The 24,085-nt window shown below is 40.8% G+C and overlaps 1 protein-coding gene across 1 annotated transcript; it reads right to left on the reverse strand.

The window, feature by feature from the left end:
* Positions 1-323: 323 nt before the first annotated feature.
* On the reverse strand, positions 324-5,743 carry krt8 (keratin 8). The gene is made up of 8 exons (XM_005742046.2): positions 5,228-5,743; positions 3,404-3,612; positions 2,709-2,769; positions 2,325-2,420; positions 1,861-2,025; positions 1,646-1,771; positions 1,297-1,561; positions 324-1,184 (listed from the first exon to the last, which is right to left on the reverse strand). Exons 1-8 carry the CDS (start codon positions 5,618-5,620, stop codon positions 931-933), a joined length of 1,569 nt encoding a protein of 522 aa, XP_005742103.1. The 5' UTR covers positions 5,621-5,743; the 3' UTR covers positions 324-930.
* Between the last annotated feature and the right edge of the window lie 18,342 nt (positions 5,744-24,085).

Consider the following 24,085-nt stretch of genomic DNA (forward strand, 5'->3'; position numbering starts at 1 on the left):
TAAGGCCCACATCTAAGCCTCTAATCTGGACGTGAAGTGCTGTATTTGGATGGTATTGATTGATTGATGAATATGAGGTGTGTGAGATGTGATGAAGGTACAGACCTCACAATAATACAAAACAACCCCGATAATCCAACGACCCCTGTGAACAAGTCCCCGGCAAGAAAGGGAAGGATGAACCTCTGGCTCATGGAGGGGCAACAATCTACTGTGACTTGTTGGGCAGTGAAACAAGGGAGACTGTTTAGACTCTACTATCACTACTATTCCTTCTAGTTTTCAGTCTGGACCACTATTTATTTAAAAAACAAAGAAACACCTTTTTACCTTCAGTAAACACATTTTTATTTGGATTGGTAGCAAAAACAGCACCTCAGGACAACAGGTTGGTGTGGGCAGCCTCCTAAGGGGTCAAACAGTTTCAGTTACAGGGCACGCACAGAGACACATGCACTACCTACTGTAGCAGGCAATTTTACGACATTTTTTGACCATGAACACTGGAGCACTGTGTCAGTACATTCACATTCCTCTGACAACACCACTGTCTATTTGATGCACCACAAAGGCACTTTAAGCATGGAACAGCAGTTGCATAGATTTCAAGGGAGCGTGACACATCTGTGTTTTATTCCTAGTTGAAGTAGGTCCCGGTTTTATCGGACTTTTTTAAACAAACAACTATTTTTAGTACAAACTGTCAGAAAACAGACATACAAAACAAAATCCTTTGGTCCCTTTCAAATCTTTGGTAGTGTTACAATCATTTATTGCTTTGTTAAGAACATGTAAAGGCTCTGAAGAGTGGCTGGCAAGCTTTTGTTTCAGACTTGTTTATTGGGTTGGGGGTGAACTGTGACTATATAACTACCATAGAGGCAGAGAAGATCATAGCAGACAGGCAGCTACACCTCTAGACTAGACCGCTCAATCCTCAATGACTTCGGAGGACTCAGACACCACTTTGCCATCCTTGGTCTCAATCATCTTGATCACAACATTCTTCTTAGTCTGGGTGCTGTATCCACCGGCACTGCCGCTGCTGCTGCTGAAGCCACCACTACTGTATCCACCACCGTATCCACTACCGTATCCACTACCGTATCCGCCACTGAAACCGCTGGAGTAGGTGCTCGAGTAGCTGCTCTTCATGCTGTCCATGGGGAATCCACTGTAGCTTGCTGTTGAGAGACAATACTTTAACTTACAAATGTTCAATTAATCTGTTAAACCTGAAAACTACAAGAGAATCCAAACTACAAGTGCTGCAGGATGTCACTGAAGGGAACTTACTGCTCTGCTGGGAGATGTTGATAGCCTTGATGCCATTTGCCAATCTGTCCTCTTCTCCCTCCAGGAGTTTTCTGTACGTGGCGATCTCAATGTCCAAAGCCAGCTTGACGTTCATTAGGTCCTGGTATTCTCTAATCTGGCGGGCCATGTCCTGTTTAGCTCTCTGCAGGGCATCTTCCAGGTCCTTGATGCGGGCCTTGGCGTCCTTCACAGCCAGCTCGCCACGCTCCTCTGCCTCAGCAATCTGGGCCTCCAGGTTGGCACGCTAACAGATGATTGATAACGGAATAAGACTTGGTCCAAACAACTGGCAGAAATTGACTAGGCTAAGTGTGGTGGCTGAAAATACCTGTCCCTTGACGGCGTCAATCTCTGACTGTAGTCTCTGGATCATGCGGTTAAGGTCTGCGATCTCTGTCTTTGTAGACCTCAAGTCATCTCCATATCTGTTGGCGGATGTCTGCATCTCCTCATACTAAATGAACATTAATAAAGCAAAATATTACAAACCCGAAAGTCTCTAATGAGAACGACCTGATAAACGTAATAGGAATCGTCTGTTACCTTGGTCTTATACCATGTCTCTGCCTCAGCACGGGTACGGTTGGCAATATCCTCATACTGTGCCTTAACCTCTGCAACAATGGCATCCATGTCCAGGTTGCGGCTGTTGTCCATCTCCACGATGACTGATGTGTCCTTGATCTGGCTCTGGAGCTCACGCAGTTCCTAGTCAAAAAGGAAAGAGAAGAAGAGGTGAAAGATTAGTCATGTAAACCCCAGGATGAAACGCTTAAAACTAACACACTCAAAGAGGTGCTGTAAGGAAATATGCTAAAAAGATGAAAAAATCAAGATTGCTGCAAAGGCAAAACATATTCCAAAAGGATACCACAAACATCATAAGAATGCCATGACAGGGAAGATAAATGCTGATGAAAGCAGCAAGTGGTTTAGTGGTTGGAGGTTTTGAAGCCAAAAGGGAAGCAGGGAAAAAACAATGCAGTCACGCTGATTTTGTGCCGTACCTCCTCATAGATCGACCTGAGGAAGTTAATCTCATCTGTCAAACTCTCCAGCTTAGCCTCCAGCTCAACCTTATTCATGTAGGCCTCATCGACATCCTGGAAGAAAGAAATGAAAAGCAAAACTTTTGTTAGAACACGAGGCTAATTTAAGCAAAGTTGTACCTTCTTAACATCGACTCCAACCCACCTAGGGTTAGAGTCTTTTTTTATAGAACACCCAAACGGTAAAGCTTTTAACAGAAAGACTATATGAGACTTCATTTGACATGTAACATATCCTAGTTTCTGAATTTCTGTGGCTCAAACAACAGTTGACACCCACCCCCCCACCCCCACCCCGGCCCAGCAGATGTTACAATGCTGTAAGAAAAAAACAGTGCTGACCTTCTTGATCAGGACAAAGTCATTCTCACACTCTGTGCGCTTGTTGATCTCGTCTTCATACCTGAAAGGATAAAGACAAAAGTATTTATGAGGCCATTTTGAAAATCCAGAAATAACTCATTGTATTTCAGTGTTTTTAAACTAAAGTAACACTAGGTGGTGCAAGACGACCACAACTGATTGGTGAACTCCTTTGGGACATTTGCCTCACACAGTGTTTGTTGACTCTGGGCCAAGAGGTGTTGCTGATATTTCTCCCTTGGGAACCCCTCAGCTGATGTGCCCCATTTGTCTGCAGACAACTAAAGAGCGCATGCAGCACTGCTGTCCTCTGATGGAGATATGTGCACGCCAGCATGGACACAATCAAGCTTGTTTCCCTCTTGTGTAAAAGCTATAGACAGGTCTGCTGACAGCCAACTCACGAGCCATGAGCTTTACCTCCACTCATACGTAATGTAATGGGTGTTTGGAACATGCTTCCTGAGTGTTGTAATTCCCTCGAGTAAGTGTGACGCAAAACAACGGACAGATGTAGGGAGTAGTCTGTACAGCTCACTCAAATGTAAGGCTTCTTTTGTGCACATATTAGTTGAATGGAAACAGATGAATCCTACATAAAACATACGTATCAGAACTGCAGGACTGAAGCGGCTTATTCTTTGCCCTCACTGACCCCCTCCCTCCACACTCACTTGTTCTTGAAGTCTTCCACCAGGCCCTGCATGTTGTGCAGGTCAGCCTCCAGCTTCATCTTGTCGTTGCCCAGGCTGTCCAGCTGTCTGCGAAGGTTGGCGATGTAAGCCTCGAACATGGCGTCGATGTTGGAGCGGGTGGTGGTCTGTCCCTGCAGCAGGCTCCACTTGGTCTCCAACATTTTGTTCTGCTGCTCCAGGAAGCGGACCTGAGGTTCACAGAAAGAGGCAGAAAAGACAGGGTTATGCATCTGACTGTGTACAGTCATCTATGGATGAATATAAGCAAGTAGTAATTTTTACATTTTTGCTTGTTGTTAGACATGCAAGTTATTATGAAACTTCCTTGTAAAGTATGAGCGTGCAGTCGATGGGACCCTGATGTAATAGAATAGCTTTATCTAAGGATTCAGTTACCATCAACATGGCCATCAACCTCGCCATTTGCCACCTATTGTCTTTGTTGTTCTTGTCTATGTTTTGTAAGCTGCTCTGCTGCCAGACTGGCTGTTGTGTTTTTCCAAAGGAAGGTATGCATGACATGCTCGCATCCTGACAGGAGGTAGGGGGTTGGAAAAAAGCAGTGATGGAGGAACAGCTTTAGCTGACCATTCTCCCGCATGTCTTCCTGTTTTTGTGCGACAAATAAAAAAAGGGGCGAAGCTGAGTTTTGTCGGCAGGCAGACGAAGAAAGGTCAATATTTAACCGCGTAATATGGATGTGCTGAACGGAGAGAATATGAAGCTAGATGGGGCAAAGTGAAGAGCTGTGTGGTTTGCATACTTGCATACTAAAAAGAGAAACAGTGAAAGCAGATATGTGACTCATTGGACCTTGGACCATGAGACAGTTCACTCTAAAGCTGAGGCCTAACTGCCTCCTGTTGTCTTCATTAGAGCTGGAGAGAAATCAGATAACAGAAGTGGCTCCAAATACAGCACACGAAATAAAAGACATGTGGGCGGAAGTTTGTTTGCTCGGTGTCAAAGCATGCAAAATGCACTCTAGCTTCCTTAATCATTGCTCTGGGAGTAACAGGGTCGATATGTAGCCAGTCAGCTGGCACTGGCGAGAACATGAAACCAACTGGCCTTTTTAAATATTAACCCACTCCTGAGAGCTCAGAGGACAAATACTCTACTGAGTGTCACACAAACTTTTATGTACTTCACTGCTGATTAGAAAGATAAAAACTTCATGTGCTGATACACCCGGTGGGCATTCTTTATACAGTGTGTCACTGTGAAAGACGCCATTGTCACAAAGGTAACAACAGCACTCAGTACTGACTGTATGCGTGTATTTGGCAGGGGTGGGGGCCAGCAGGGAGAGCCACACCCCAAGTAAAGGGAGGGACTATTCCCAAGGTAACTCGTATCACAAGCCCTGAGCTCTGCCCTGACACACCCTGAACTTTTTTCTTCTCTCCTCTCTCTCTCTGTCTTTGTTTCTCATTCTACACGTCTGTTTTTCATCACTATAAAAGGGCAGCCAGAGCCAAAAGATATGAGAGCCTAACCCCGAGTTGCCTTTTGCAGCATTTGTGGGAGGGAAGCAAAGAGAGGAATAAATCAAATTTCCCCATGCAGCAAAAGTGAGGAAATCAGCATTACAGAACATGTGGCGAACATATGGGTCTCCCTCTCGAATGTTGCATAACAGTGTAACAGCTCTGAAATACGTACAATACAGCATTCTTTGTTTTAGCACACTTTGCCCAAGCTTTCAGCTTTCAGTGCAACCAAAGTAGCTCCTGCTTGAGAAGACTAAAACAGCCTGAAACTTTGAGCTACACTCATCTGACCACTACTACAAACTCTTACCTTGTCAATGAAGGAAGCAAAGCGGTTGTTGAGGCTCTTGATCTGCTCCTTCTCCTGGGTGCGGACAACTTGGATGTTGGGGTCAATCTCCAGGTTCAGGGGGGCCAGAAGGCTCTTGTTCACAGTCACAGCAGTGATGGTCTGGCCACCACCCAAACTACCACCATAGCCCAAACCCATGCCCATTGCTCCTGAGCCACCCATGCCTGAGCTCACGCTGTAGGCAGAGGACCTGGTGATGCCACCACCCACAAACTGACTAGGGGCACCATAGGAACTCCTGGCAGAGTACCTCTTGCTGGCAGAAATACCCGATCCAGCATAGGAACTGCTGCTGAAGTTCCTTGGAGCAGAAGAGCTCTTGTAACTCATCGTGTTCATCCTGTAAGACATTGTGAAGTAGTTTTTCTTTTGGATGAAAAAAGTCTGGGTAGGTCAGACCAAGTGGCTCGGTAAATAAGGCAGGCAGTCAGGCAGGCCAGCAGTCGGGAGAGACCAGAGTGGATAGAAAGACGAGAATCTACTGAAGAGTTTTAAAGCCTTCCCCAGTGGGAGGGGACTTCAGTGACTTCAGGCTTTAGATGCCATTGGCTGCAAGTCTATGACAGGGAGGGCTGGGCTGTAACTTTACACTTCTATGACACACGGTCCAGTCATTCAAAACCATTACCTGCCCTTTCTACAGGCTTCTCTGGGTTGTAAGAAAAAACTTTTCTTTTTGAGGAATGTGGAGATATTTCTCTCCTCAGTCTGTCTCTTTCCTAGTAAAAGTATTCAAGCACACTACAAATAAAATGCTTTGTAGTAATAATGATTGTATTCCAGCTGAAGCTTTGTATGACAAAAACTGCAGCATTAGCGTGTGGGGGCTGGTGCCTGAGTGGGTGGTTGATAAGCAGCTCAGCAGTTCTCGCACATGTACGTGAGTTACATCTGTACAACAAAAGATGATCTGTTATAATTCATTGATAAGGCATTTGTGAACTGGTATGTGTAAGAAGGGAGGTGTCATCTTAATGAAACAAACAATGAATATGGAATGTAGACTGGGATGCATTGGGATGTCTATTCTGCAAGGAATTCCTGCACCCTCCTTTCTGTGACTTCAACACAAATAACACATCATCACAGACCATTCAGCTCCACCAAGTCTGTGTACAGATCTTTCTGATGTCTGTCCAAAACCCATTTCAGCAGGACACTGCAAATTTGCAGCATCATATATTCAAATAACAGGTTGGACTACAAGTTGTTGTGGATGCAGTTTAAAACTTGTGTACGAATTAACTTTTTAAATGTTAGCTTCCTGCAGTTTTGCCATCTCTTATTCAGCATTGTAGGAGTTAGAACTTTTTATTTTCTTACTTTGAGTTAGCAGCAAAGATTTACACTGATCCCACGCTTAACCTAGCCAGCAACAGCCAGCAGCCGGTTAGGGATATCTTAGCTTGCATTCCTTATACAACTGAAAGTTATTCTTACTCTGTTAAATAACCTATAAATCATTAGTAAAATATTAACTAACAGGCCAGTGATTAACCATTTATAAAGGGTCTCTTATTAGTTTCAATAGGAAATGTTTTCTTTTTTAATATTTATTTTAATTAGTACAGAAATCTAGCTTACATGCTAACAGGCTAGCCTGGCCTTTTGTCAAGCTAAGGTAAATGACTGCCGTTTGTCGATTTCAGCTGGCAAACGGCCAGCTGAAACTTCAATCAAGTTTGTAAAACTATACATTGTTTAAAAGCATACTTTAAATATAGTAACATTTTTATGACAATATCCAGAGCAATAGAGAAAAACTTAGCTTCTGTATTATTAATAGTGGAAGGCTGGCTTCTTGAATAACTACTGCTGCAGACTTCATCATCAGAGTCCAGAAAAATTGGTTTCATGCTCTTACTGTGATTTATAAAAAAAACAACAACAAAGTGTAGGTTAATGGATTAGTCACTTTGATGTGTCTTAGTTTGTATTTATTTATGGTTTGTCCTTGTCCCCTAGCTGGTTGTGGTAAATGACGGGTTTTCCCTTTAACATTGTAGCCTCTTTACCTTACAAAATAAAGCACCTCGGAGTTTATTGCTAGTTTATGAATAAAACGAATAGAGATAGTTGATAACCAGACAGGACAATTTAATTTTTGAAAATCCAACCTTGTTTTAAACAAGAGTGAAAGAGTTCTAATATTTTCATCGGGGCTCAAGATCCTCTGCAGCTACAGGGAACCTGTATGCAAACCCCAGTCTGTGCCTTAGCACATCACATGTACAGGTCTGTGTACTTTCATCTGCAAACCAGGTGAACTGCACAAACCAGCAGGCTTTTGATACGATCCACCAAGAAGTATGTCAGGTTAACGCCACTAAGCCTGAGGCTATTAAAAAACAATGAACACAAGTGCTTGACAGTTTATTCATGCATATATACACTGTGCTGTTATACATTAGCAGTTGTTTAAATGATGTGCACGCTTCTCAGCTAAACAGTTGGGATGCCTTGTTGTTCTCTCTAAACATGTTCCCAAATTCACAGCTGATACCTGAGGGAGTTTGTGTAAATGCGACTACAGTAACTTCATGTTTTTACCAGACTACAGGACAGGATGTTGTGTCAAAAGTCTTTCCACCAATACCCGCCCTGCGTTCTTCTCCTCCCTCATTCATTTCCTCCTTCAGTGCCTCGCCACAATGAGTCATGAGTCTTGGCATTACCGATTCAACCCTCTCTACCATACCCTCTCTCCTCCATTTTCTGTAGCCTTCTTTTTTCCCGCCAGTGCCTCTTGGCCTCATAACTGTCATGGAAACATGCAGAAATAAAACACAGCGGTCCCATCACCATCTTTGAAATGCCAAATCAATGCCAGCTGAAGAGCTCTACCAAGTTGCAAAGCACATAGGGACTGAAGTGCTATGTGGCAATGTTGCCATGGTATTGTGAGTTGCTGTGGTTGTCACGCTGGTGAATCTGTTAAGCGACAAATAAAGAGGGAACTCCTGTTGGGCTCTGTGTACGTCATATGACAGCAGTGAAATCATAGTTCTCATATAGTATCAGCAGATTATGAATCACGTAGGATGTCGATTTAATCAACAGGAGTGAGTCACAGTTTTCTCTCAGACCGTCTGGAAGTAAATTGAATTTCAGTAAATTCCAACATGAATTATGAAACTTTGTTGGGATGCCGTATGACTCGAATCATTTTATTTATTTAAAACACTGGAAAACCGACAGAAGGAAAATCCTCGTTTTCAGTGGTTCCATGTGACTAAATACAACAACAAAATCAAACAGCAGTATAAGGAAACTGTATCAAGTTGGTACAATTTTCACTATAAGTGACTGAGTGGGGTCATGCACAATCACATCATTTTGTGTTGCTGCAGGCTGACAAACACCTGCCTCCTTCCAAAGCTTTTTCAGCATCATAGGTTTGATTTTATTTAAATTTTCCAGTTTTAACCACCAAACGTTTTGTGGGAAACCTTGACTAAAAGAACTAGGGTGTCGACAGTTATTGAGTTTTTCTACAGCAAATATTCTTAACATTATACACCTGCCCACGTGATGTTTTCCTTATGTATTTTGGTGTTAAATTGATTAGCATACCATCATTTAATAAAAATCATGCATGGCATGAGGAAGGATTCCTGTATAACACATGGTGATGTTGTAGGCATTTATTTGTTTGTTAAAAGGTAAAAAAAATGTAAAATTGCACGCACTGACACTAAGACAAATCAATAAATATAACAGGGACAATTTAATGGTTTGATAGCTGTTAGCATTCTTATAAAAACTGGCTAATAAGTAAAGTTATTCATGAAGGATACTTAAAGTTTGTTAAAGCACATTCCCGATACATGGTGCATATTAAATGATGCTTTTACATGCATCTTTATTATCTTTTTGATGAGATACTAAACTGTATCAGATCAACTGAAAGGGATCAGTCTTCATGTTCTGTCCACACTCAAAAAAGTATTTACACCCAAAATACTGACTTTAAATATAAGTGGATTACTTTTCCATGTGAGATTGTTACATAAGGACCGTGTAAAATGTTAAATTTAATGGAATCTGGTCCAAAAAACAAAAAAAAACTTTCTTTGTAAAAATGATGTTTACAGCTTTCCTGTAATCACTTTAAAACTGCTCCTCAGTTTCACTCCTACTGCCTTTGAGTAGCTATAATTTGATCAGTGTCCTCTTCATCAGAGTGGGCTGATTTTAGCACTGCTCTTTCTTCAATCACATGACACCTGAAACAAAGAGGATTCTTCTATTTCCGCTTTGTGTAGTCTTCCACTGAGATAAATGAGACAAAGGCACAGAATGTCAGCATCAGCAGATACCTGTTTGCAATAAAACCTCACACAGAGGGTAATCATAAGGCTTCCTTCTCTTCCCATATTGGTAAAGCACTGTAATTGCAACACGTTTATCTGATTTTGAGTTTTATATACTTAACGAAAAGATGGTTTCAGTCTACGCCTGTTATTCACACCGTCCACCTAAGCCAGATGTAATGATGCTTTCATCATCACCAGCACATGCTTGAAGTTTTTTTCACCATCTGTCATTAAAACATCAACAACCTGAGACTGACCGTGTGTCTGCCAGCTAATCACATGCCTTTGAGGCAGCTGATTTTCTGGTTTGACTGGGACTAAGGCATTCACCGGGATGAATGAGAACACAGAGAGGTGGACCTTCACACCAACACTTACAACATATCAAAGGACCTGTTGCTGTCACATCAACCTGCAGCTCTCACAAGGTGTGTCTAAGTGTGTCACAAGCTACTTTGGTGTGTGGGCGTGTGTGGGCAGGTACAGAGTCTGTCATGTTGATGGGTGTAACACTCTCGCCCCTATGTGCCTCTTGACCTTAAAGGACACACAGGGTGGAGGAGAAACTTACTCATCCTGCAAGATCTTAAAAGATGGAGAAATTACAGGGTGAACTTGTGACTTGTCACCGAAATGCATTAAGTACAGTTACACCACTAAAAGCATTAAAAGTCAAATTTAACAACTGCTTAACTCTTTTGGGTTTTGGATTTTTGGCTTTTTCAGAATTTTAACTGAAGGATTTGTCTTCACTCTTAATGCACACCAGTCCTTCCTGACAGGATACCCTGCACTCGCCCTGCACTTTGAACCACCCTTTGTGTTTTCAGGGAGCATTGTTTTCCAATTGAACCTTCTATACCATAAATTGTTAAACAGGACCCTTCCTGTCAGACTGCACAAACCTGTTTGTTTCACTTGAGTTCCCTCTGGAAAAGTCGGGGGGTGGGGGGGTCTTAACACAACTAAAGAAAGGGGCCTCTGAAGTTTGCAGCACAAGCCTGCTAAGCAATAAATGTTTAAGTATGTCAGCTGTATGTTTTAACCAGTGTTTGCAGACCGATTCGATAGGTATGCACAGTAAGAAACTAGTGACAAAGTGCACAGACTCATCAAAGGTTGCAGATCAAGAGAGTCTGAGGGTCAGGCAGGGAAACCACCAATGTAACAATATTAACAATGTTTCAGTTCTACTTAGGTGAACCACAATATAAAGTGTCAGGACTCTAGGACATACTGCAAACCTTCACACAATAATCTGTTGCACAATTAAACCAGTGTTTTCCATGTTATAACTTGTAATAATAGATATAACGCTAACTCTAACCCACAAATCCTGACTTTGGCAAAAACCTGTCAGAGTCATTTTTCTTGGAAAAAGTGTCAACACATGCAGTTTTCTTCACAGTAATGTAATGGCAACAAGCATGCATGCTATGTAGTTTGTAATGTGCATGTAATGCTAATCCTTCATTAGAAAGCAACCAGTTAATACAAGATTTAAATGTTAAAGTTGTCCTCTTCTGCCATTTGTTTGTTTCAGAATATGACCAAAGTTTTAAATATTGATACATGCTCAGGATTCACTCATTTGTGCATGGTAGAACTGGTGCACATGGTAAAATGCACAAATGTAGATTGATTCGTAGCTATGAAATCGTTTACCTCAGTGTGGAGGAGTTGGGGATTTGCCCCTTCCTGAGCTTGGTTCTTTTTTTTAATCCCCCTGTCGTCAAGTACCAGATCAGTGGATAACACGAAGAGAATGGATGGAAGGATGGATGAACCTCCAATCTTCTGATATGAGGATAAGCTACATTACCAACAAAGCTGCAGTTCCCTCATAATCCAGTATGTCACCTTGATTAAAGTGATTAATGTTGATGTTAATGTTAATGATGTTAATTTTGCACCAATTTTAGTTGAATAGTTAAGGCTGAAGCAATGTGGAGTTATGCTATCCCCAATCAAACGACCTCTTAAAGAGGTCCATTAATCTTTGTCATTCACAGTGCAGTTGCAACACAAAATAATTTATTTGCCACACATAGGCATAAAGGCATAAGCGTGCTGCGTTGTGTGCCAAACGCAAATAGGAACAAAAACCACACCTACTGCTGGTTAGAGGTTGGAGCAAGCCAAATATCATTGATAAATACCCTGTCTAACAGGTGTGAAAAGGCTGAATGAGTGGGGAGCATGTAAATACAACATGAAAGAGTCCCATCAGACACAATATGTCCTTTATGCATTGCTGATTTTTTTTTTAATGAAATTTGAAACTCAGATGGTGATCAGGGCCTTTAGGTCATGGAAGGACTAGAAAAAAATAAAATAGTGAGCAACTATAACAATAGATAACTGGGATTAGGATTTTGCCCATTCTGTTTGTTATTCTCCCCTTTTGGGTTGATATTAAAATGGGAGAAGGAACGAGGGACTGGCAGCAGTAGGTGCATGTAGCCTACGACAAGCTACATCTGTTGTGTAGTTAGCCAGAGTGAAACAGGTTAGTGCTGTAGCTTTCAGTGTATACAGGTGCAGTAGAAGCACTGCTCTGCTCCCTCACAGTAAATCCTTCTACAGCCCCAGAATCATCCTCCATACCAGGCTTTGACCTATTATTTCAAGCGTGCCAGTCATTCCTTCTCAAACACGAGTTTGGATTCAGAGTTCTGTTTGTGATTCCTGCATGACAACTCGGTGGTTACCAGGGTAACGCTCAGGCAGGTAATCACTAACACCTGTTGAAAGCTGAAAACAGGCTGACTCTTAAATTCTTCTTCAAATAGATGCACAGTGAAAATTTAACCAGAATTAAAACTAAGCCCTCCACCACACACACACACACACACACACACACACACACACACACACACACACACACACACACACCCTGTCCAGTGCACCAGCAGGTCTGTCCAGATTTGGATATGGTGGATAGTCAAAATAGTGTATAACAGTGTATAACACAAAAATAGCATACAAACGGAGATACGATAGATTGCCTTCTTTTTTACTATCCAATAAGCAAACAAACAAAACAGGTTTAAGAAACAGATTAAGTGATATGTTTTTGGGCCATATTTGGCATCATGCAGTATTACAGTGTAATAACATCACTAGTTTTAAAAAAAGAATTCTGGGTTTCTTTGACATTGGTTGTATATCATTATTGTCATTTTGTGCACGTAGTCAGTTTTTGTGTCTTTGTAGCTGCTTTAAGCCTCTTTGAAGTTAGCTGCTTCTTTTTGTCGTCAATCATTGTCTTTGTAGTTATTTTGTGTCATTTTGTAGCTCTCTTGAGTTTCTTTTTGCATCTCTTTCTTATCATTTTGCTCATCTGTAGGTTTTTTTAGTCATCATTTTTTCCTGTTTGCAGTTGTTTGCATGCCTTGGTTAAAACCCCATTAGTCACAACGGTGATTACAGGGAAAGTGTAGTGCTCTATTACAGATATGAAATATGAACATTCCTACTGGCAAAGAAAATACATGTTGGTAATTCAGTAACTTTATACTAGCCCTTGAGTTTTTAGGCTTAAACATCTATTGAGACACTATTGATGTGCCTCACTGCACAGCAGAACATACTCCTGTGTTATTTTTATAACTCTCTCACAGCCGTTTGAACAAATTAAATAAAGCTTGGACAGAAAAACTGAGGAGGAGAAGGGGAGGAGAGAAGTAAGAAACCCAACATGTTCCATGGAAAAACCTGGTCCTACTCAACTCAGTGGCCTTGTGCCCAGTTTACTATTGCCCACAGAAAACTGGATGGCTTATTTGAGTTTCTGTCTCTTTCGCTCTTCTTCCTCCCTTTTTGAACAGCAGAATTTCCTGATTTATAAAACAAAGGCTTAATTTTATTTGCAGCGTGTGTGTAGAAACCTTTTCCTCTTATTTATATCAGTCGCATATGCATCTGTCTGCTGTTTCTATCCACACACACACATGCTTGCACACACACAGACCACATGTTCCTCTGATGTGTGTCCTCGTGTGATCTCTGTATTGCCCCACCCACCACCCTTACCCCCACCCAACGCCACACCCACAATCGCTATGGCAACGGGGTTTACCACAGCGTAGTGATGACTTTGTCAGATGTATATGTGACTGCCATGGAAATAGTGTGGTTGCCATGGGTACGGAGATACACAGAAGCATACAATGTGTAAATGCACACTGTATGGAACTTGGGTATTTGTGGAAACTGCAGCATGTGTCACAGACAGTTGCAGTCTCCCGTGTTCCTGTCAAGTGACTGGACTCATTCACGTAGACCTCATGCTAATTGTACCGAGGGTCATTCCTTAAGCCTGACTGTTCACTGCTTCTTTTTTCTTTTTTTTAGAAAAATCGAAACTGAGAGATAAACCCAAACAGTCCCCACAGACTGTGGAACAATGCAAAAATAAATAAACTTTGACAGGGCTGCAAAATGGAAACGGAAGTCTATGGATGCTTTTTTCTTTTCTTTTCTTTCTTTCTTTCTTTTGTTTTTTTGCAAGGACCCAATTAAGAATGCCTCGGGTTTTTTTTTTTTTTCCAAACTAAGTGTAAGTAGCCAAAACTGCTTGTGATAAATCTGTTTCCAATCATAGTGCTGCTTACAATAGTCTCCCTTGTTTTTACTTGTGTGGTTTCAGTTACTCACATGGAATGGACAGATTTGTAAGTCAGACATGAAGATTTTCAGTGATTAAAGCCAATGAATGATCTGTCTTTTGTAACAGTCAAGAGTAGCGAGCAGGCTTCAGTCAAAGCTGTAAACCTCGTTCTCTGAGGGTAAGAGTGTGGGCACGTGGTCTGTCTATATGATGGAAACAGTATAAAGGAAGGATAGCTAAGTGTTATGCAACTTGGTATTATTACCTTTTCATAGGACCTTTTTGTTAATCCGTTTTTTATTTATCTATATTTTAAGCTAAGTTTGAAAATGTCACACAGTTGCACTAATGTGTCAAGGCATTTAAGCCTTCACTTATCAAATTTAATGTTTTGTATATAATATATAAAGATAAATAATGTATAAGCACAGGGACTTTTTATATTATATTCAATTTATTTACTGGCTATGATCAGGGTCTAGTGTAAATTAAGAGAAGAGACCAACAAGCTGTGGTGTTTGTGAAGGAGGGGGGAGGTAATTCAGGAAATTCACTAAAACCTGCAGGGTTATATATAGTTGTCAAAATGCCTTTGAACAACTGTTATATATAATCAAGTCATCTATAAAGCTTTAAATGGTCCATTTTAATTCATTTTTATATTGGCAAATATCAGAGGAGAAGTGTGAGAAGAAAAACAGAAGAAAACAGACAGCAGCTGAATCTCTTTTTCATTTCACTTACTTTTATTTTGATATGTCTCTCTGAAATTACACTCCATTTACAACCTTTGGTTTACATATTTACCAGCTGACACAACAACAACTCTGCTTCCGTTTCAGGATGTTTTAGAATAACATGCCGTCCGAGTTTTCACCGACAGAATTATCTAAACTTCCAAGGCTATGACTCAATAAGCTGACTGCATGACTGTGTGATAAAGGATTTTTTTTAGTGTCTGGGTAATGCAAGCTGGAGCCTCCGGCTTTATAACAGCACAATAAAATATCGAATAAAAAATTGTATTATGAGGCAGGATCAAACGTTGTACACAGCGTATATAAACACATGATACACCTGATTTAATTCACTCACTGACTACTTCTGTGTCAGTGTCTGTCTGTGTCTTTGGCTCTCTGGCTATAACACAGATACTAAAGCAGGCTGCCCTGGAATACCTCACATTCGTAAAAAAAACAAAGATGCCGCATCAGTTCAGGAGTGCAATGAGGAACATGCTTCATGGTGTTGTGCATTATAAATTCATCATACTTTCAGCAATGCATTATACTTTAACACCTTAGAGATACAATTCAGTGCAAACAACCACGAACTGCAGTTTTTACCTTTTATAGACAGACCACACAGCACTCTCTTGTTTAAGACTCTTAGTTGTTGGCATGGCTACAAATATCAGTAAGACTGTTAATGAGGTTTTGATACTTCGGACAGGGAACTATACATGCTGGTTTCACTCGGCTCACCACACAACCTTTATGTGTCCAATTAAATAACCAAGGCCTATGATGACCAACTATAACTGCTTTGACTACTTCGTAGGGCGCACTCGCTGATAAATTGATTACTTACTTGGATGGAATGAATGGTTTAGCAACAGAAGACACGGCCAAGCCAAAGGTCAGTTTGGTTTGACAACAGCAACAGCTTCATGTTGATGTAGGAGGTGTGATAATGCTACTTTACCTTAGCCACAGAGACCTCAAACATTTGAAACTCGACAGCTTTGTGGCAGTAACTCTGATAACTACCGTTTGTTTTTTGTTTGTTTTTTGTTTGTTGTTGTTGTTTTGTTTTTGTTTTTGGGGGGTGGGGGGCATGGGTTGCTTTTTGTACTTTGCTGCAAATCCTGTACATGTTTTTCTTTGGTACTGAAAGTGCAACTCTCCCTTGCATCATAAACTGAAATATGACCATCTCTATGGAGCCCCAGAACAATGCCTACAGTGTGTCTGAAAGGCCAGAGCTTTACATCCAAAAAGGCTCAGCGGTGCTGAAAATGAGCGTGGAAAAGGAAAGTAACAGGAAAAACATTGGCGTCAAGCCTGGAAAAGAGACTGTTTTGGGCTCCTGTGGGAATTCTCAGCAAAGGGTATTAGAGCCTGGTAGCGATAAATGACACTTACCCCAACAAGTGGTATTTATCAGGCTGATAAAACTCCAACTGTAGCTCATCCTCATGTCACAGCACAATGACAAAATGTTATAGAGGTTTGGTGAAACCTATGGATGGAAGAACAGGAATGCGTGTTCACATATGAGAAAAGTAAGTACAAGTTGGAGTAGTTCGATGCAACACTAATGAACAAAAATAATGTGCTTCCAAGCCAGCCGGGTATCATGTTTCCATCAGTGCCAGTTGGAGCTGGATTTAATGAATACCCGTGATCTCCAGCAGAGTTATTGGAGGAATTAATATTGACTGTACACTTTATCACTGACGGCAAAAGCCAGATGTTACTGTGTGTTGGTAAGTTTTTAGTCCAGTACCGAGGGGGCTCGGAGAAACCAGCCCTCTTTCGGATTCTTGTAACTACTTCTTTTCTACGGCAGTCTAAAAGCGTGCAAATGACTCATCTTGTTTGATGTTGCACTATACTCAGTAATTTCGTGCAAAAAGCAACCTGACCTCAATATCATTTCCTGATTTAAAGTTGCCATGTTGCACAAACAGTTACACAAACCATACTACCATCCTCCTCAGAAATGCCCTTAAAGGAACACCGTCACTCATACAGAGCGCATCTGAAACATTTGCTAGTTTATGACGTGTCACAGTTACATAGATATCGGTCACTATCTGCAGCTGTCAAAACGCAGATAAAAAAGGAAGCGAGCCGCTACAGTGTGTTTCTAGGGAGACCGTAGCAACACACAAGGAGTGAAACGTCTTCCTCTTCACCTACTTTAGCTCCACCTCTTTCACTTCCGTCTCGCAACCCATCGCGTGATAAATACCAGTATATTCACTTTCAAACTAAAAACCACAGAGGAATGGTTAAACCATTATCCATGTCCTTTGTCTTATGTTTTATCCTGCTGGCTTCATTGATTTATCGCTTTCTTAAGTCTAATATTTACAACAGTGTGACTATGAGTCACTCCAGCAAGTCCATGTCATCACCTACAGTAGCTCTGTGTTGCCTGTCCCCAATGCAAAACAAAAAACCATCCAAAATTTCGTTTTAATGTTAAGTAGTAAAGTGAATTTCAGCAAGCATTATCTGCATCACATAAATCCATTCCTTGAGCCTTCATTAATACGCAACAAGCAAGAATGCAGTTTAATTATAACAGCCTGTTTAGTACAAAGAAAGGGATTAGCGTCAGAACAAGTTGTGTGAGACAAGGATGTACCGGTAACAGCCAAGGATTTTGTGTAACATTACTCTCCAGGCAGCCTTCACAAGGTTGCTGAGCTCAGGTTCAGTGGATTTTTTTTCACTTACTTTTATGTGAGGTTGGATTAACTGGGTGGGTCTGTCACAGGCGAATGGGTGTATGAGTGGGAAACATGAAAATATACGTAGCATGTCAGAGTCGGGGGTTTTCAGGCGTGCCTTTTCTTGTCTTACTTGTCTTATTTTCTATCCCTTCTTCTGTCATTAAATAAACCATTAAAAAAAGCTGTGTGTGTGTGTGTGTGTGTGTGTGTGTGTGTGTGTGTGTGTGTGTGTGTGTGTGTGCAGCTTCAGTCCTTGTTTGCTTTGGCCTTAAACTAGGCAGCTGGGTGTGTCTGTGCCTGTGTTTAAACACACAACAAAGTGTATGATATCCTCAGCATGATTGCACTGTTTAACCTGAGCCTACTCTAATGTTTGGCTGCTGATTGAAGCCCTCTTCACGCTGGTGTAATGTGGGTAATTTAGGTTTAAAGACCAAATCAAGGCCACCTAATGTAGATGGCATGGGTGAGAAAGGAGTTACAAAACAATTTGACCGTGTCTTATCTTTTGTACTTTGCAGGCAGCGTCACCTCCATTGAAATGCCCTGATTTTAACCAAAATTAGGACATTTATTAATTAGGACATTTATTTCCTATGCTCATTTCTCTAATCATGCATGTTGCATGCATTTCCAACATTTGCATAGTGTAGAAGCTTTAAAGCAGGCACTAGGTTGCCTGCCAGTATGAGAAGCTGGATCGTGATTAGATCAGTCTAACAGACACGAGACAGATAGGCCACTACACAAAGCTGTCTAAAGTACAAAATATTTGCCCCAAATTGAATCAAATTAAAAGTAATTGAATACTTTTTTCAAACTAAAAAAGGCCTGAAGAGCTTTAGAGAGACCTGCAGTCTGTAACGGCTGGTCATGAGTTTTTCCTTAGAAAAGTGAAACAAAGGACATCCTCACACTTCTCATTATTTGTAGCACAATATTGTTATCAAACGCTAGTTTAACAATACCTTGAGCAGAATATTGTTAAACTAGCGTTTGATATTGTTATCAAACGCTAGTTTAACAATATTGTTCAATCAGGCTTCTTTTTTGCAAGTTTGAGACAATGGCTTGTGTTCATGAATGATAACTGCCATGGAAGCAAGACTCTTAATTTACCTGGGGATAATGTAGCCTACTTTTTAGGCTGAATTAAATCAGCTTTTATTTGTTTAGCTGTCATTAAACTAATCTAAGAGGAAAGACTAGCCTGAAATGTTTCTGTTTTCTTTTACCTTCCTTTGTAAATTCCTAAAAGTTACCTACATACAATACACAACTTTACTACAGTCACAAAGCCACAAACACTGGACACATAATGTTTGGATTATGACTTACTATGTAATACACTGTAACACTGTAACTAAATTAAGAGTTTGCAAAAATAAGGTACTGTCAGCTGTTTGGTTGACTTTATACTGTTATGATAGTGTTCTTTATGTGTCTCTATAAACAGTTCATTAATAAAAAAATATTTAAGTCAGTGCTATTAAATATGATCTGTACAGATGAGACTATCTTACACATACATTAGTTTACAAATTTAGTTTATATGTTTTTGTAATTGTATTTTGCAAAATACATAATCTAAAATACACAGATTCATAATGTAAATGGAAGGGTCGGTGTAGCTAACAGGAAGAAAAATAAAACATATTAAGATTTATATAAAGACCAGCGGTGACCTTGAGCAGGAATATAAAAGTAAAGGCTCATTATGATTAAGCATGCTTGAAAGAGTAAGACTGGTCCTGGATTAAAAAGCTAAAAACTTCAAACAGCAAATAGAAAACATCTAAAGCTAAAAGTGCCTTAAAAAAGACGCAAGTGCTGACTCTGTGAATTTTTCCTGTGGTTAAGACTGCAAAGGAATGTAGAGTGGGCCTGTGATGATCCATGGGGGGAAAAGGCAAGATGCTCGATTGTGACAATGTGGATGTGCAGTCTTCTAAAACTACAAAGATTGAGTATCAGGTTGCTGAGGCATTCTTTGTGACAGGCGCTCCTCCCTGACAGAGCAGATAACAGCTAAAAGAGAAAAAACATGACAAAAAGGTCAAGGAGAGCTCGGAGTCTGTTCACCATAAAAGCACAAAGCTGCAGAGGGGCATTCAGGGGAAACAGAGAGTGAGGCTTTATTTCAGGTATGTGCTTCAAAGTCAGCAGCAAATAATTCAGTCCAAAACATAACTATTGCATAACTCTGAGGACGATTGTGTTTGCTTGATGCAGTGTGAGGAATTTAACATGACTGTATGGAAAGCTAAAGACTTTCCAAGTGACAGCTGGAAAATCGGACATTTAATAGGTGATTTTAATTCACTTTGGTATAATAAAGGCGATCGGCGATATAAACAGAGGGGAGAATGGTAATCCGACAGCTACTGTCCTCATGCTAAGGTGTGTCACTTTGTCATAGGTATAGTAAGAAGATGAACACCAGCAATCTGTGTGTGCAGCGGTAGCTGTCTCAAACCGTAAGCGTTAGGCCTTCGGAGTGTTTGCCGCAAAGAGCTGAATGATTTTTTTTACCCTCTATGATCCCGGCTTTATCATTCAAACATCGGAATTCAGTCAGTATTTGGAAAACACTGCCGGCACTTTCCCAGGCATTAAAAAACGTGCAGCATTCATCTCCAAAAACATAACTTGAAATGTGGTTATGCAATTACACTTTTAACACCTTCCAAAGTAAGCCAAATTGTACGTTGGCACAATGAGCGGAGAACAATAAAAGAGAAACACAATGGCGCAGTTAAACAGCAGGCACTCACGGAAGGGAAATAAAGCTTACGTGACTCACTCCCTCATGGCTACTTTTTGGTGAGGAAGAGAAAAAAGAAGTGGCAGGGAAAAAAAATCAAGTGAACATCTCCAAATCTAAGCCTCAAATCTGCATCTGTGCTTCCTGTCCTGACCACGAATGACTCATAAAGGGCTATTATATGTGGAACGGATAATGTTCTGAGCCTGCCCTCTGCACCAATGTTTGCACACTTTGGCAGTGGGCTTATGCACCAATTAAAGTGAGCCCCCAAACTAAATCTAAACGTTAGAATGGACACAGTAAGCTGAATGAGCATGCTCCAAAATTCTCCCAAATATGCAAATAAACCAAGTTTACTGGCAATTGACTGTTTACACTCTACCTCTCTGTGCAGTAGCTGGGAACAGCATACAAGGAGTCCAAAGAGGCACCAAAGAGTCTTTGTTCAAAATTTGGTTTACTGCAGAGAGGGGAACTTGCCCGTGTGAAAGGCAGGTATGATGGCAGAGGATCGGAATGCAGCAAAATGGGCAAATGGAGCAAAAGAAGACAAGAAATGGGTGTAAATGTTGCCAGGAATGGAAGGGAGTCACTGCTGAAGGGTGAAGGAGTGCAGATAAGGAAAGGAAGGCGATTTGCAGAGTGACAGGAGAGATTGGTATGGCAACAAGACGCTGGTGAGTGATGGGCATGGAAGGTGGAAAGAAAAGCTTTCTTAGATAACAAGTACTAGAAGAAACAACTGCCTTCCACCAAGGTCAAGCAAAGTATAGTCATTTTAAAAGTGAAGTATAGTCATTTTAAAATAGCATGTTGTTGTTAGCTTGGGAACAAATAGAATTAAAGGTGTAATTGGACATTTAGGGTTATACACCCTACCTCTGAAAGACTTCATGTGAAAAACAGAATAACTGGGTTGGGGATGTAACATCAGGAATGCCCATCTGTTGCAGTCTTAATGAATGTGCAGACATTTAATCACATTTTATTTAATTCACACTTCCTTTTACATTGGTAAGAATTTAAAAAAAAGCTATCCTAGTTGGTTTAATCTTTGGCTTAAAGTAAGCACTCCTCCATATCTCCGTCCATATTTACCACAGATATGAGAGTGGTTTCAATCGTCACATCTACCACTCTGCAAAGTAGGAGTGGCATGGGCGGCGGGGGTGGGGGGCTGTGTCAAAAAAATTTTTTCGTTTGAAGTAAAGGGGCTGCCACAGAGTGCCACAAGCAGAAAGTAGTTAAAAGAGAGCAGCAGAATAGGAAGTGTGGTAGGCAGAGAGAGCGAGAGCGAGAGCGAGCACTAAGCACGTCACAAACTGTCTCTCATGCAAACAGTGAGGTGGATAATACAAGCATGGGATTATGGGATAAGCACTGGGAGTGGAATAAAGTAAAAGTGTGATAGAAAAAAAGCGAGTCTGAGCCAAACAAGACCGTCAGTGTGGAGGAAGAGCCTGATTTATGGGTTTCGGGGAAGAATGTGAGGTGTCCAATTCCTCACTTGCCTTCTGTCTGCAACCCATAATCCTGCTCTGAGAAGCTTGCTGAAAAGGAGGTACTTTATCCTGAAGGGACTTGCCAAATTAACTTTCTGCCTGCAGGGTCAAAGCTTTGGACAGAAAAGCACAGGTACCTTTGAAAACAGTTTTTTTGGGATCTCTAGGATGTATTTGCCCTTGAAGGCCTGTGTTGGTGGAGTGCATTCATGTCATAATTGCACAACATAAAGTGAGATTTTAGGTGATTAAACACGTTTATGTCACTGACAAATTAGGATTTGTCAGGTTTTATTAGCGGATTCTGCCTTTAATAATCAAACAAAAGCACCAACGACAGTCTGTTACTCATGTAATTGATTCTATTGTCCTGATTATTATTGTTTTTGTTTTCATATTATGTTTTGTCAATTATTACATAAATATGAGCTACCACACCTGGTTCAGTTACTTAGTTACTCTTTTACTCAGACATGTCAGACATGTGGAGTGAATCATGAGTGGCCTGACCCAGAATGAGAGTGGCTGTCAGGGAGTGGTCTGTACGATGTGCTAGAGAGCACATAGTGTTAGGGGATGTCAGTTTGTTACAACAAGCAAACTGTCTTTGAAGTCAGTCCCATTCTTTTAACTTCACATGTGCAAATCCCACACTCAAGCATGCATGCACCTAAGGCCACATGCACACACACAACAGTGCTTGACCAGACTAATACAAGAAAGCAATGTTGTCCTCTTATCCGCCCAGTTAGTCGAGGTCTGCGTGTATAACCTGCCACATCCGGTCACACTGGCTGAAATTAGACACACCCACACATTTAGGTTTGTTGCTATTCTGCATGAACTGTGTCAACACTGAATTACCAGCAACAGAAAATATGTGGCTGCGCATGTTTTTGGGACCTTTTCTAGAAACCCTGTCGGGACAGTCCTGATGTAAGACTTCATTTTGTGGGTCCTAGGGTTAGGGGCGTGGCCTGAACAGAAATTCGTTTAAGCGACTCCATGTTCATGACACTGTTATGTTAAGTTAAGCATTAACATTTAAATTAGCCTTCAAGACCTAAAAGTCTGTGCTAACAAGGACAGCTCCTGTGTTTGTGCATGTGTATATTAATTGAGAGTCAGAGAAATGATTTTCCCTTTGCTCTCTTGAAGACTTGTGTTGGCAAAAAATGTGGTTTCTACAATTTCCATTAGATTTTTACAGTAGTTATTGCTTATAATAATTAAATAAATAAATAACAAAATATCACAGACCAAAACTCCCTCTTGTGTCACACTGTTGATTTCAAACTAAATTTACTGTGGGTTCATGTCTGGGGAGCGATCATGTTGTCCATCACAGCACATTTGATTCAATCTTCAGGGGTGATGTAGCACTGGATACCTTTGTTAACGGGATCAGTGTTGAGGCAGAAATTTCAAATAACAAAAGATTCTTCGAAGATTTACAGCCAGGAAAAAGACACCGCCAACACTCTGGTCCATTATTAAATGGTTTTTGTTACAAAACTTTAAATGCAGTTAATGCTCTTATTATTTTACAAGTAAAAAATATCATGATTTAAGGCTCCTCAGAGTCACCAGCTAAGCTCCCACATTTTTATTATCATCAGTGCAGTCAGAATAAAGTTAGTGGAGAAGTGAAGTGAGTGATGTCTCACTGCTCTCATACATGTCAAGACAACCAGAACCAACCAGCACAAAAGACAGCATAAAGACGGGAAATACACACAGTGTAACGTTGAAACAAAACACTGATGCAAAAGGGATATCTAAGCATGAACAAAGAGAACAGAAGGGGAAATAAATGACAACTGAAAAAGAGCGAAATTAGACCATATACACAGGTGAACTTGGTGAGGCAGACACGCACAAAACAGGAAAACCAGAGGACATACAAACAGCTGAGGTAAATGAATAAAGTCAGTACCAAAATAAATGTAAGGCGAAAACAGGGAAGTCAGGGAAACGGACACGCAGACAAAACAGAAGGAGACAAAAACACGGAAACTCAGGGACACAAAACTCAAACACTAGACAGGAAACAAAGACAAATGATGAACGCTGAATATTTATGTTTGTGTCACACAGATGAAATCCCTGTTTGTTTGGTTTTAGAAGTAAAACTATGTTTTAAAGTATTAGGCGAT

This window comes from Pundamilia nyererei, unplaced genomic scaffold, assembly GCF_000239375.1.
Source record: "Pundamilia nyererei isolate P.nyererei 1_Seehausen unplaced genomic scaffold, PunNye1.0 scaffold00116, whole genome shotgun sequence".
Lineage (NCBI taxonomy): Eukaryota > Metazoa > Chordata > Actinopteri > Cichliformes > Cichlidae > Pundamilia > Pundamilia nyererei.

Bases quoted from the DNA above. Each gene is read 5' to 3' on its own strand.
- krt8 (XM_005742046.2), bottom strand. From the start codon at position 5,620: ATGTCTTACAGGATGAACACGATGAGTTACAAGAGCTCTTCTGCTCCA. The intron at 2,026-2,324 runs GTACGGCACAAA...CTTTTTGACTAG, and splicing joins TCAGGTCGATCTATGAGGAG to GAACTGCGTGAGCTCCAGAG. The intron at 1,772-1,860 runs GTAACAGACGAT...ATGTTCATTTAG, and splicing joins AGACATGGTATAAGACCAAG to TATGAGGAGATGCAGACATC.